At 48.6% G+C, this 12,599-nt stretch overlaps 1 protein-coding gene across 4 annotated transcripts in view; it reads right to left on the reverse strand.

Moving 5' to 3' along the window:
- The window catches only part of MAP4 (microtubule associated protein 4), a 187,972-nt gene that overhangs the window by 115,096 nt on the left and 60,277 nt on the right, over positions 1-12,599 (reverse strand). For all 4 annotated transcript variants that reach the window (XM_083884868.1, XM_083884869.1, XM_083884867.1 and 1 more), the window contains exon 4: positions 7,932-7,997. In XM_083884868.1, coding sequence (XP_083740994.1) covers positions 7,932-7,997 — 66 coding nt within the window. The remainder of the gene's footprint in view (positions 1-7,931; positions 7,998-12,599) is intronic.

Consider the following 12,599-nt stretch of genomic DNA (forward strand, 5'->3'; position numbering starts at 1 on the left):
CTTGTCGGAAAGCTGAAAAGGGCTCCATGACACAGCTGGAGAAAATTGGAGAAAACCAGTGTTCCCAGGCTGGTTTACACTGCCTGGCCCTGAGGTAACAGAAATGAGGGATCAGGAATTCATGGGATGGGAAAAGACCTTAAGGATCACTCAGTGCCACCCCCTGCCATGGCAGGGACAACTCCCACTGTCCCAGGTTGTTCCAACCCTGATTTTGGGCACTTCCAGGGATCCAGGGGCAGCCCCAGCAAATCTGGACACCCTGTGTGTTATTCCCAGTGTTTATCAGCACTTTAACACAATTGGGAAATTTCTCTGTGTTATTTGAAGGGCTCAGGAGAAGCTCAGGAGCTGAGATTGGGCACTTGCTCAGTTCCTGAGCTGTAGGATGCCACAAATTCCTCATCTGAAAGAACATCAGGACTTGCAGAATTAAAAAAACCTTCATCCCCCACTTCCCCTCCAGGAGCTCCACATTCCCTGGAAAGGCTCTATCACCCCCAGGGTCCTCCCCAAGACCAGGGACAGAGACTCCCTCAGCTGTCACATCACCTTCCCCCCAAAACAACCACCCCAGAGCTCAGGAACACTCAACACAAACCCTCTGAGTCACGGAGGAACTCAGCAAAGCTGCTGAATTATTCACTTGGCTGCTGTTTTTAGACTGGAGCCACAGGAAACGTGAATTCCCCGGCAGTGAGCATGGCTGGATCCCCCTGTGAGGAGCCTAAAAAGCTCTGCCTGAAGCTCAGGAAGGATAAAAAGCCTCTGTAAATAAAAAACTTGCACCAAGAGGGACATGGACAGGCAAAGAAAAGCTCTCAGGAGAAGAGCACACCTGTGAGTGTCCTATTTACTAAATGTTACACAGAATAAACAGATTTTTGGGATGGTTTTGTTGGGTTTGGGGGTTTTTTTTATGTTTTTCTCCCACAAATCTTCCTCCTCCATCCCTTCATTCCCAGCCTGGATTTGGGATTTCCCAGTCCAGGTGCAAAATTTGATGGCACAGTCCCACCTCTCCAGCCTGGCCTGATGTTTTTTAGCTTTTACATTTTCCAGATTCTGTGATATATAACTCTGAACTTCATATCAAGTATTAGCAAGTTCTCCTCACAGTTTAGTCACACAAAACAATCCTTTTCCAGGCCCAGAACCAAGGACACTGTTACAGCTTCAGGCCCAAAAAGTGCAAACAACAGAGAATTGAGGAGAGCAAACCTGGAGGATGGGACTCCATAACCTGAAACTATAATTGGACAATTAACCCCAAATACATAAATGGACCAAAACTTATAAAAGTGTGAAAACTCATCACTCAGAGTCCAACTTGGGTGTAGCCTTGGTCAGGCTCTTGTACTGCTTAAGGTGCATCCTTGGAAGGCTTTTTAATAAATTTTTAATAAAGTTTTAATAAAATATATTATTTAATAAATTATTCCTTTAACTCTGTTCCAGGTGAGCCTCTTTAGGATCAGCCAGGTCTCTGTGGATGCCCCATCCCACCCCTGGTCACTGCTCTGCACTGACCACACTGACCACAGCTGAGTGTGACCCTCCAGCCCCTTCCTCATCCATCCAGGACATCCCTGTCTGTCCAGTTTGGGGACAACAGAGTCACAACATCCTTGTCTTTGAGGGACATTTCTCCAACCTCTGTCCAGGCAGCAAAAAGATTCCAGTTCCAGCCATTTATTTCCCCTCCCAGAGCAGCTGATCCAGCCCTGCCAGCAGGAGATTCTCACCACAGAACAACTCGGGAGGGGTTAGTTTGACATGTTTATTAGGGAGATTTATTCCACAGCAGTTACAGCTTCACATGGTACAGAGCATTTTGGAATGAAGAATTCAGCATCAGGGGTGATAAAAGACAGTGTGGAAGCACCAGGGGGATGTTAGAGCAGAGTAAAGGTACAGAATCACCTCTAAGAGCTGCAGGGACAGCAGGAGATGTGAGCAGAGGGACAATCCTGGGGCTTCCCTGTTTGTGGGGCTGCACAAGGAGCTCTCAGGGGGAAAAATGTGGATGTTTCAAGATCCAACACTCTGCACAGATCCAGAGCTTGGGTGAGTCCTGTAGGAACATCCACCTCAGCCCCACAGCTCCCCTTCCCACCTGCTGAGCCTTCACACAGACAGGGGCGACAGCCATGGGATGGATAATCTGTGTTTGCAGCAGGGACAGAAAAACCCTGGGGGGCTGCAGGAGCTGCCCCTGCTCTGCTGAGCCCACCCAGCCCCACCCCACTCACTCACTCAGCTGGTCCCAAACTCCTCTGCCCATCTCATTTTGGTCACAAACCCCTCTGGCCAAGACTTTAAAGCATTGTTGCCTTTCAATAAAGTGGGAGTGGGCAAAACCTCATAGTCAGGTAACCTGAAACCTGTAATTCAGTCTGAAAATATCTCTCAGTCTTTATTTATTCTCTGTTTCTAGGGCACGAGAGTTAAGCCCACTTTAAGGCAAAAGGTGAGAAAGAACAATTGAGGAGCCAAGTTAAAGCCTTGCTTCAAAATCACATTTAAAAAAAACCCAAAAAAACTATGAAAAGGTCTTCAAAAAGAAAGCCAAGAATGTAAGAATTCTCCTTTTATGGCCACAAACACCAACAACTCAAAAGAAAGCACAACATGAAGGACTCACAGGTTGGAGTTGATCTCAGAGCTCCTTTCCCAACCTGAATGAGGCTGGGAATTCCATGAGGTTGGGAAGGAAGAGCCCAGTTTGGGGAGCTGGGAGCCTCCAAAAAGTGGAGTTTTCCCAGGAACAACAAATCTGCACCTGGGAGGAGAAACCACCAGAGAACTGGCACCACAAGGACATCAGCTCCTAATGAATGGGGCACCAGGGGGTGAATTGGCACCAAAATGAGGAGGAAAATGCCGGATCCTGCTGCACATCAGTGCCCAGGCTGTGACTCAGCACTGGCACTGCCACTCTGAGACCTCCCTGGGGGACAAACAACAAAGCAAGGCTGGGGGAGATCCCAAAGAGCCCCTCTGGAGGCACTGAGGGCTCATTCCAGCTGGAATATCCTGAATTTATATCCCATAAAAGCTGAGAGCAGCAGGGAGCAGCTGCCACTCACTGCCCTCACAACAGGGAAATGTCATTTTTAGGCAAGTGAAGCTCTTGGGGGGCTTGTTTTGGGGCATTTATTCTGAATTTGGGTTTAACTAAATAATTTCCATCAGTTCTCTGAGCTGCACAACAGGGTTTTCCTCACCCAAAACCATCCCTGAGCCTGGCTCAGGTAAAATATTGCATTGGCTCATTATCTCCTCCTTTAATGTTTTGTTTCATCTGTTGATGGAAAAAAAAATGAGCACTTTTGTCTTTGGAAAAGCTTTGCACCTCTATGGAGAATCCCACTGGACCTGCTCCTGGAGCTCTGGTTTAGGTTAAAACCCAAACCTGCTCCTTCTGGTGTTGCTGGAAATTATTTCAGTACAATTTTATAACTCAGTCCTTTTTGTCTCCCTCACTTTTAGCAGGGACAGATTATTTCTCATGGCAGGTAAAATTCTGTCCAAGGCTGCCATTCCTCACAGGAAGCCAGAGGTGTGGAGTTAAAAAAAAAAGGCAATTTATTTTATAACTTCTAAGGGTTTTGGGCAGGAGTATGACAGCAAAGCCACTCCCTAAGGCAGGAATTTGGGGCTGGCTGTTTTCCTTCATAATCCCATTTATGGAAAGTGTTTGGACCCCCAAATCCACCCCTCAGACACCAGAGATGATCCTCCTGCACCTCAGGAAATTTGGTTTTCCTTAATCTGAATCTCAAGTCTACAAAGTGCTGAAATGATCTGAACCCACCCATTGGGAAGAAAATAATATTGGCACAGATCAGAATCTCGTGTGAGAGGGTTTTTAAAGCAAAAAAAAAGCAAATAGTCTCAAAGACTGTGGTGAGTGTGGGGAGAAGGGAAAGGGAGCTGCAGTCATGGTGGACCCATCCCCTATGGAAGCACAACTGGAAATATCCAAACCTTCATCTTATCCAGCGCCATGAAAAAACGGAAAGAAATTAAATTTAAAGGTGATCAAACAAAAAAATAAATAAAAATAATGGAGCCGTGGGTGGTGATTTCAAACCAGTGGCATAGTGCAGTTCCAAACCAGGGTGCACTTTTGTGCTTACACAGAGAGAGGAAGGTTTCAACAAGCACTGCAGAGCACAGGGAGGAGGAGCAGGATGGAGCCACCCTTTGCTTCTTCTACAGCCAAGTCCAAGGAGGTAAAGCAAGAGCTCTGTAAAATGCTGCAGATTTTAGGAGTGGAATGGCAGGTAGAAAAGGACACTGGCCTCGTGTCAGTGGCAGCCCCAGTGTTAGGAGACAGTCTAGGCTTCTAGGAGGAGAAAAATAGAAGAGAAGGGAAAGAAGTAGGAGAGGGAAAAGGGGATGGGGAAAGAAAGGGGGCAAGAAAGCGCAAGTCGTTAGTCAACATCACCATGGAGGCAGCACAACACCCAACACTTCATTAGGGCAGCCAGGAGATTTGCCAGAATTAGACACACACACACCAGCTCTGCTCTCCAGCAGGGACAGGCACGAGGAGAGCAGCACCTCAGGATGAACAGTTTGCACTGAAATCCAAATTGTTTCTGCGATAGGATTATTTGGGTGATAGAATTCCCAGCAGGATGGCTGGAGAAAAGGCCCAGCCAGGGGAAATGTGAGCACCCAGCAGGGATAATTCCCCTATAGGGAACTTCTCACCTGCCAGCAAGAGCATGAACAGCATCTTGGGCAAGAGACACCCACATCAATTATGTTTTCATCCTTGATGGATTGCTTTCCAGAAAGAAATTCCTAGAAATTTGGTCAAGTTTTATTTTTAAATACAGGTTTCCTTTGACCTCTAGGCAAATATCCTGCAATGAAGAGTTGCAAATTGAAAAATTACACACGAATTTTTGGTTCTAAATCTTCTGTTGGTTTGACTAAACCCTTCCCTAACTTTTTCCTGGTGGAGGTGAGCAGTGAGCTGCCTCTCCCCCTGCAGAGATCCCAAAACACCACGGAATTCCCTGTTTTCCCAGGGCTGTGCATCCCCAGCAACGCTGCTCCAGCCTCTCCATTTATCCTTTTAAGGAAAAACAGGATTAACAACGAGCTTTCCTCGCCCAGCACCCAAAGCCAGAGTTCTCAGATTCCCAAAAACAAACCCCACAGGCTCAGCCCTCCCAAGGACTGCCAGGGTTCTCCCTGCCCCAAAATCCTGCCCTAAACACAGCCCTGCCCAATGAAAAGAATTCTGCACTGCCCCAAAATCCTGCCCTAAACACAGCCCTGCCCAATGAAAAGAATTCTGCACTGCCCCAAAATCCTGCCCTAAACACAGCCCTGCCCAATGAAAATAACTCTGCACTGCCCCAAAATCCTGCCCTAAACACAGCCCTGCCCAATGAAATAAATCCTGCACTGCCCCAAAATCCTGCCCTAAACACAGCCCTGCCCAATGAAAAGAATTCTGCACTGCCCCAAAAATCCTGCCCTAAACACAGCCCTGCCCAATGAAAAGAATTCTGCACTGCCCCAAAATCCTGCCCTAAACACAGCCCTGCCCAATGAAATAAATCCTGCACTGCCCCAAAATCCTGCCCTAAACACAGCCCTGCCCAATGAAATAAATCCTGCACTGCCCCAAAATCCTGCCCTAAACACAGCCCTGCCCAATGAAAATAACTCTGCACTGCCCCAAAATCCTGCCCTAAACACAGCCCTGCCCAATGAAAAGAATTCTGCACTTGCTGGAGGGGTTGGCCCTGAGCTGGAGAGGTTTTTGTGTCCCTGCCATGTCTGCACTGAGGGTGTCTGGGAGAGGGAAATGCTGCCAAAAAGTGCCAGGAGCTGAGTCCTGTCTGAGCCCAGGCTCACACCCCACGTTGCTGTAATGAAATCAGGTCAATCATCACCTTGTTTTATCTGATGAGTGAAGGAAAATCATCCAGCAGTGTTTGCTGAGCCCAGAGAGAGCCACGTTTGGATTTACAAATAGTTGAACTACTCCTTTTTCTTGGAGTCTGTCTCAGAATCGACTCAAACCCAGCTTTGCTTTGTAAAACTCTCCTTGTGGCTTTTAATCCTGTTTTTTTTTTAGCAAAAAGCTGTTTTGTCTGAGCATCACCTCCCTCAGTCCTGTCCATTTCTCTGCACTGGGCTCACACTGCACATCCCTCAGCATCATTTCAGCTTTCAGACACAGGGGATGGATCCTGCTGAAAACAAAACCCCACAGCTGGAGGTGGTTCAGAGCCAGAGATCCAGGCTTTAGGCAGGGAATAAACACCTCTAAAACATGGAAAAAGGCAGAGGGAGCATTTCCTCTGCTCCTGCAGCTCTGAAACCATCCAGTGCCAGGTGGAAATTCAGCATTTTTCCCTTTTTCTGCCTCGGATATTGCAAATATTCCACAAGGAAGGGGGTAGGGAAAGAGGCCATGAAGGAATTGTGTCATGTAAATCTTCTGTTACTCTGGCAAACCTAATTAACTTGATGGCCACAGCTCCTCATCCTGACAACGCTGCTCTGCCACTTTGATGTCACTTTTAGACAGATTTGAACAAGAGAAAAGAAAAAAAAAAACAACAACTCTACCCCACAAAGAGGGAAAGTATTAATAAATTAAAAAGCTCCAGACACATAAAAGTATCTTTGATCAAAGTTGTTAACGTTTAGTGTGAAGAGTTAAATCTCCACCAAGCAAGAGTGAGACAAATAACAAAAGATTTTTTTAAACACAAGCCAGAAGTTCAATACAAAAATCCTGATTCCTTTAATTATTCAGAGCATAAATTTGATTGCATTTCTATCTCCTTTGGTTATGAGGATTAAAGAAGAGGGTGGAAATATCCTTTGGAAGGGTCAGAAGTGTTCCTAATTTCAGTTTATACTGAATTATAAAAGATGCACAACTTCCTTTTGAGTGGATTTCCAATGGCAAACGAAGCAAAAAATCAATTTTTTCTATTCCCATCCTCACTAAGGACATGAAACTCACTCATATTAAACCAAACTCTAAAATCCTAAAGAGAATTATAACAAAGAGGTGTTTGAATTCATCCCCACCTCCCAAATGTTCATCATCATTTCCTGAGCTGGTTTTTACCTCTGGATGAGGAGGGACAACACTGAGAGCACCCAGAAAATCCCAGCAATGATCTGGAGCTGGAGATCATCACAAAAGAGACCCAAATGAAGTCCTGACCCACACCAGGATCACAACTGAGCCTGGAAGATTCCATCCCCAAGAAAAGAGAAGTCCCACAGCCAAAGTTCTCGTGCCAGAAGGGAACAGATGGGCTGGGATTGGGTAGGAACCCAAATTCCCAGCCAGAAAAGCTCCAGGGGATGGGAAACTCTTCAGTGTTAACTGTGACTAAGAGAAGACCAAGCTCAGCACTTCAGCCTGATTGGAAAGGTCAATTCTTTTCCAGGTTCTGCACAAGTCTCAAATACTAATCCAGTTCCATCACAAGCCTCTGGCAGTCAAAATTATCCTGATGCAACAGAAAAAGGTTCCAAAGGCTCAGTGTCACCTGTGTCACTGCTGGAGCAGGAGTGGGGACAGGTCCATGGAAGGGGAGATTGGGGTGGGAGGACACAGCTGGGTCCTGGCAGGGAATAAAAACTGCTCCAAATGATGAGGGAAGTGGGAAAACACCACTGTGGGTTCTCAGGGAACAGGGGAAATCACAGGACAAGGGGACAGTTCACCTGGACTCTCTACAAAGCCATTTTGACCTTCCCAGCACTGACCACGGACAAAGAGCAGAACCAGGATTTATCCAAAGAAACCCTTTAAACTCCAAAGAAAACAAAGCTGTGTTTTGCTGTAAACTCTTTGAAAGCTCATAAACCCCAAACCCAGCCCCCTGAGGACCCCAGGGCAGACGGATTTGGCTCAGGAACAAAGAGGGACATACCTGTGCCACGACCCTGCAGCCCGTGGTCGCCGTTCTCCACCACCATCGGCCCAGAGGCTGAAGAATCTGCAAGGAATCAATGCAAAGGGTTAAAAATAAATGGAATTCATCTTCATCCAGGCCTTCAAAACTACACTGTGAAAGTGCAGGATCACTGAGGTTGGAAAAGAGCTCCAAGAATGAGTCCAAGCTTTGGTTGATCCCCACCTTGTCATGCAGGTGATGATCCTAAAAATTACCAAAATAAATGATCAATTCCAGCCTTGAGAGCTGGAATTGAAACTCACAGAATTCCCAGGATCACTGAGACTGGAAAAGCCCTCTGGGATCAGCAATTCCCACCTTTTCCCCAGCCCAGAGCTCTGAGTGCCACCTCCAGGGATGGGGATTCCAAACTTCCCTGGGCACCCTTTCCATGGAGAAATTCCTGCTGAAACACCACACTTTGCTAAATCAGGGATCAGGGGAGATTTAGAGGAGAGTGGTCAGAGTGGGAACATCACCAATTCCAAAAAGCAGCACAGAAAAATCCTTGCTCCATCTTGTTCTGACACTGAAAGTTAAAATTTTAACCAACACCAGGATTTACACACTGAATTTGGGAAATTTGGCAGCACTGGACAAGGGGAAATGGTTTGTAGCTGTAGGAGAGTCCATTTAGATAAGATAAAAAAAGAAGTTTTATAAAATGAGGGTGAGGAGGGGCTGGCACAGGGTGCCCTGGATCCCTGGAAATGTCCAAGGAAAAGCTGGACAGGACTTGGAGCAGCCTGGGACAGTGAGAAGTGTCCCTGCCATGGCAGGGGTGGCACTGGATGAGCTTTAAAGTCCCCTCCACCCCAAACCAGTCAGGATTCTGTGACTTTCTGACCCCCAGCAGTTCCAGTGAAGCAGAACAAGCAGCACCAGCTCTGACAGCAGCTCCTCCTTGGGCTCTCAGACAATGAGGGAATGCTCATATTTTATAAATAATAAAAGTTTCTCCTGAAGAGAGACACACTCAGTCACCTGGAGCTGCTGCTGGCCCTCCCTGAGCTCATTTTATACCAGAGCCACATTATCAGGGTCTTTCAGACACTGAAGGATTCAGGGCTAAACAAAAGGAAAATCTTTCCAGCTGCACCAGTGGCTCATCCTGGTGTTTAATAAAAATCCCAGTTTATAGAAAAACACACCCCTACATCCTCCTGGAGGAGCTGGGAACACCCCAGGGATCCCTGGAGCTGCTGCTCAGCAGTTTCGTCCTGGGTTGTGGTGTAGGATGTGCACAAAGTATTTATCCCATCCCCATCCCCATGAGCTGTTGGAACCAGGTGGGGCAGTGTTTTCCCAGGCCCCTCCTTTGGGCTCTTCTGCTCATGGCCCATCAATGCCTTGCCCAGGACTCACAGGGAACTCCCTCCAGGAGCTCTCTCTGTTTAATGGGCCATCAAGGAGCCACTGCACGACTCCTCATCCCATTGGGAGATGCTCCCAATGCCCAGGGGGAGGAGCCAAGCATTCCCACCTGGAGAGAATCTGGCATTTGGGACAGGACAAGCAGCCCTGAGCCACTGGATTCCCAGAGGAGCAGAGCTCCCAGACCTTTCTGTGGGATCACTGCTTCAGGAAGAGCCCCTCACCTGGACTGCTCCCCCCACCCTGCTCAGGGTGTGTTCTGACTCTGGCAGTGCTCCTTTGTGTTATTGCATTGATTTTATTTTATTTTTACCTTTTTTACCTTTCTTCTTATTAAATTGTATCTCTGACTTGGAGCCTCTCACTCGTTTTGCTTTCAAACCACAACAAGTTTCCCAGCCCAGCTCCCTGTGCCAGGCTCTACAAGGGCTGGGGGCTCCTGGCACTGGGAATGGTCTGGAGCAGGAATTGGGGGAGGTCCTGGCAGCTCCTGGAATTCTCTGAGCAGCTCAGGCAGGGAGAAATCAGGGGTTTGTACAACACTGAGTCACTCAAGGTTTTGCAGTGAGATCCCTGAGGAGTTTCATGCAGGAGCTCTTGCTCAACCCAGGAGTTACACATTTTCTTAAATCCTGCAGAATCATGGAATCTCCTGAGTGGGAAAGAACCATCAGAAGGATCATCCCAAGTCCAGCTCCTGGCCCTGCAGAAAACAGCCCCAAGATCCATCATCCATCACATCCTGCTTTGATTTCTCTCAGAGCTGCTCCTTACACCCTGCACAGGCAGTTGAGCTGCTGGTCTCGGGTTTAATGGTTTCTCTCACCCGAGATTCCAAAGCTGGTGGTTCGTGTGGACACAAAGGGAGTGATTTTTCCTCTTGACCTCTGAAGGATTTAAGGTGTGAGTCTGTGTCTCTGTGTTCGGTGCAGCACAAGAATGATGTGGAGTCTCAAGGTCTTGGTTTTCTTGTTTCTCATGTTGTTTATTAATTCTTATCTTACAATTCTCTGTGTCCAGCCAAGGTGTTCACAGCAGCCTGGACACGAGGTGACTCCCCCTGTGATGGGAGGTCACTGCCTCTTATACAGATAATTAAGTGGTTATTATTTACCGTTCCATACCAATGTCTATCACCTGCACTAACAGGGTCATTTCTACTCTGATCCAATCCACTGAAACTCCTTTGTGCCCACGTCACCGCAGAATTTGGATGCCAAGAGAGAAGAAGAAGAACTCAGGGCACCGCCCTAAAATCTCCACCTCGTCCCCTTTGCATCTGCACTCTAAAAATCCCAAAACTACAAAATCTTCTGCACAGTGATAACCACACCACTGTCTGTCACACATTTGTGACTTGCAATTCTTCTCTGTGTTGGATGTTTTTCTCATGGACCAAAATCAGAGCCTGTGTCCTCCTGGGCTCTGTGCCAGGGAAACCCCCCTGGGCAGACCCCAGACCCTCCTGCACAGACTCCAAATCCCCTGCACAGACCCCAGACCCTCCTGGCCAGACCCCAGACCCCCTGCACAGACCCCAGACCCCCCTGCACAGACCCCAGACCCTCCTGGTCAGACCCCAGACCCCCCCGCACAGACCCCAGACCCTCCTGGGCAGACCCCAGACCCCCCTGCACAGACCCCAGACCCTCCTGGTCAGACCCCAGACCCCCCTGCACAGACCCCAGACCCTCCTGGGCAGACCCCAGACTCCCCTGCACAGACCCCAGACCCTCCTGCACAGAGCCCAGAGGGATGCCCTGGACTCCAACAGCTGGGATGTTTTATAGCCTGATCCTGATGTTCTGGACACCAGAAGGAATTTCTTCATGGGAAGGATGCTCAGGCCTTGGCAGGGGCTGCCCAGGGAGGTTTGGAGAGCCCATCCCTGGAGGTGTCACCTGGAGGTGACAAAACTCTGGGCTTGGGGACAAGGTGGGGATTGAGCACAGGGTGGATTTGATGATCCTGGAGGACTTTTCCAGCCTCAGTGACTCTGATGCCACCACCAGTATCGATGCATTAAACCAGGACTCGACCACAAGTGTGGCTGAATCCCTCCAAAGTGAGCAGAAGGATCAGAAATCCCATGGCTCTGCTTGGGCAGGATGGAGAGCAGGTAAGATTTTACAGTTTCAGCTTTTTGGGAAGACAAACTTCCAGAAAAATCAGGTCAAATCACACCAACTCCAGCCACCACGAGTGCTTGTTATTTTTAAGCCTCTGAAGGTCAGTGCCTTTGGAGCAAATCAATCTGAGTTGGCTTTGCTGAAGCCTCAGTGTGAAAACACCCAACAACCTGCCCAGGGCCAGGGCTCCTCCCCTCATATCCCAAATTGCATAAAACCCAAAACCATGTCAAGATGTTGTAACGACCTAATCCTCCATCAGAATCACAAGACAGCATTTGCATCTGCCTCGTGGATCAAAGGATTGTTTTTATATAAACAAATTTAAGGCAGCGCTGCCTAAACCGATAATCTGGAGCCAATGGGCAGTGCCAGCCCTAATCCCAGAGGGACCAGCCAGGGGACAGGGGACACCACCACGGCCAGCACGTCCCCACCAGGGCACCTACAGCTGCTCCAGGGCAGGGATGGCACCCCTGGGGGCACACAGGGCTCTGCTGGGGCAGGTTTTAGGACTCAGTGTCAAATGTTGATATTTGAGAGGAAAACGTGAGCAAAAAATGCTGATGGAGAGAGTCTGAACCAGCTGCTGACTCTTAAACTAGGAGCTTAACCTCCTTCCATTCATTCATTTCAAAATTCTGCCTCAAAATCACCTGCAGAGCTGCTCCAGCCCTGGAGCCAACAGCAGCAGGATCTGGAGCTGCTGGAGAGATCCAGAGGAGGCCCCGGAGCTGCTCCAGGGCTGGGAGAGCTGGGAATGTTCCCCTGGAGAGGAGAAGCTCCAGGGAGAGCTCAGAGCCCCTGGCAGGGCCTGAAGGGGCTCCAGGAGAGCTGGAGAGGGGCTGGGGACAAGGGATGGAGGGACAGGACACAGGGAATGGCTCCCAATGCCAGGGCTGGATAGGATTTTGGGAAGGAATTCCTGGCTGGGAGGGTGGGGAGGAGTTGGGGTGGAATTCCCAGATTTGCTGTGGCTGCCCCTGGATCCCTGGCAGTGCCCAAGGCCAAGTTGGACACTTGGATCACCCTGGGACAGTGGGAGGTGTCCCTGCCCACATGAAATGAGATTTCAGGTCCCTTCCAGCCCAAACCACTCTTGGATTCTGTGATGTAACAACTGTGGGGCAGGAATGGGGCA

Source organism: Zosterops lateralis (genome assembly GCF_965231275.1).
Source record: "Zosterops lateralis genome assembly, chromosome: 1".
NCBI lineage: Eukaryota > Metazoa > Chordata > Aves > Passeriformes > Zosteropidae > Zosterops > Zosterops lateralis.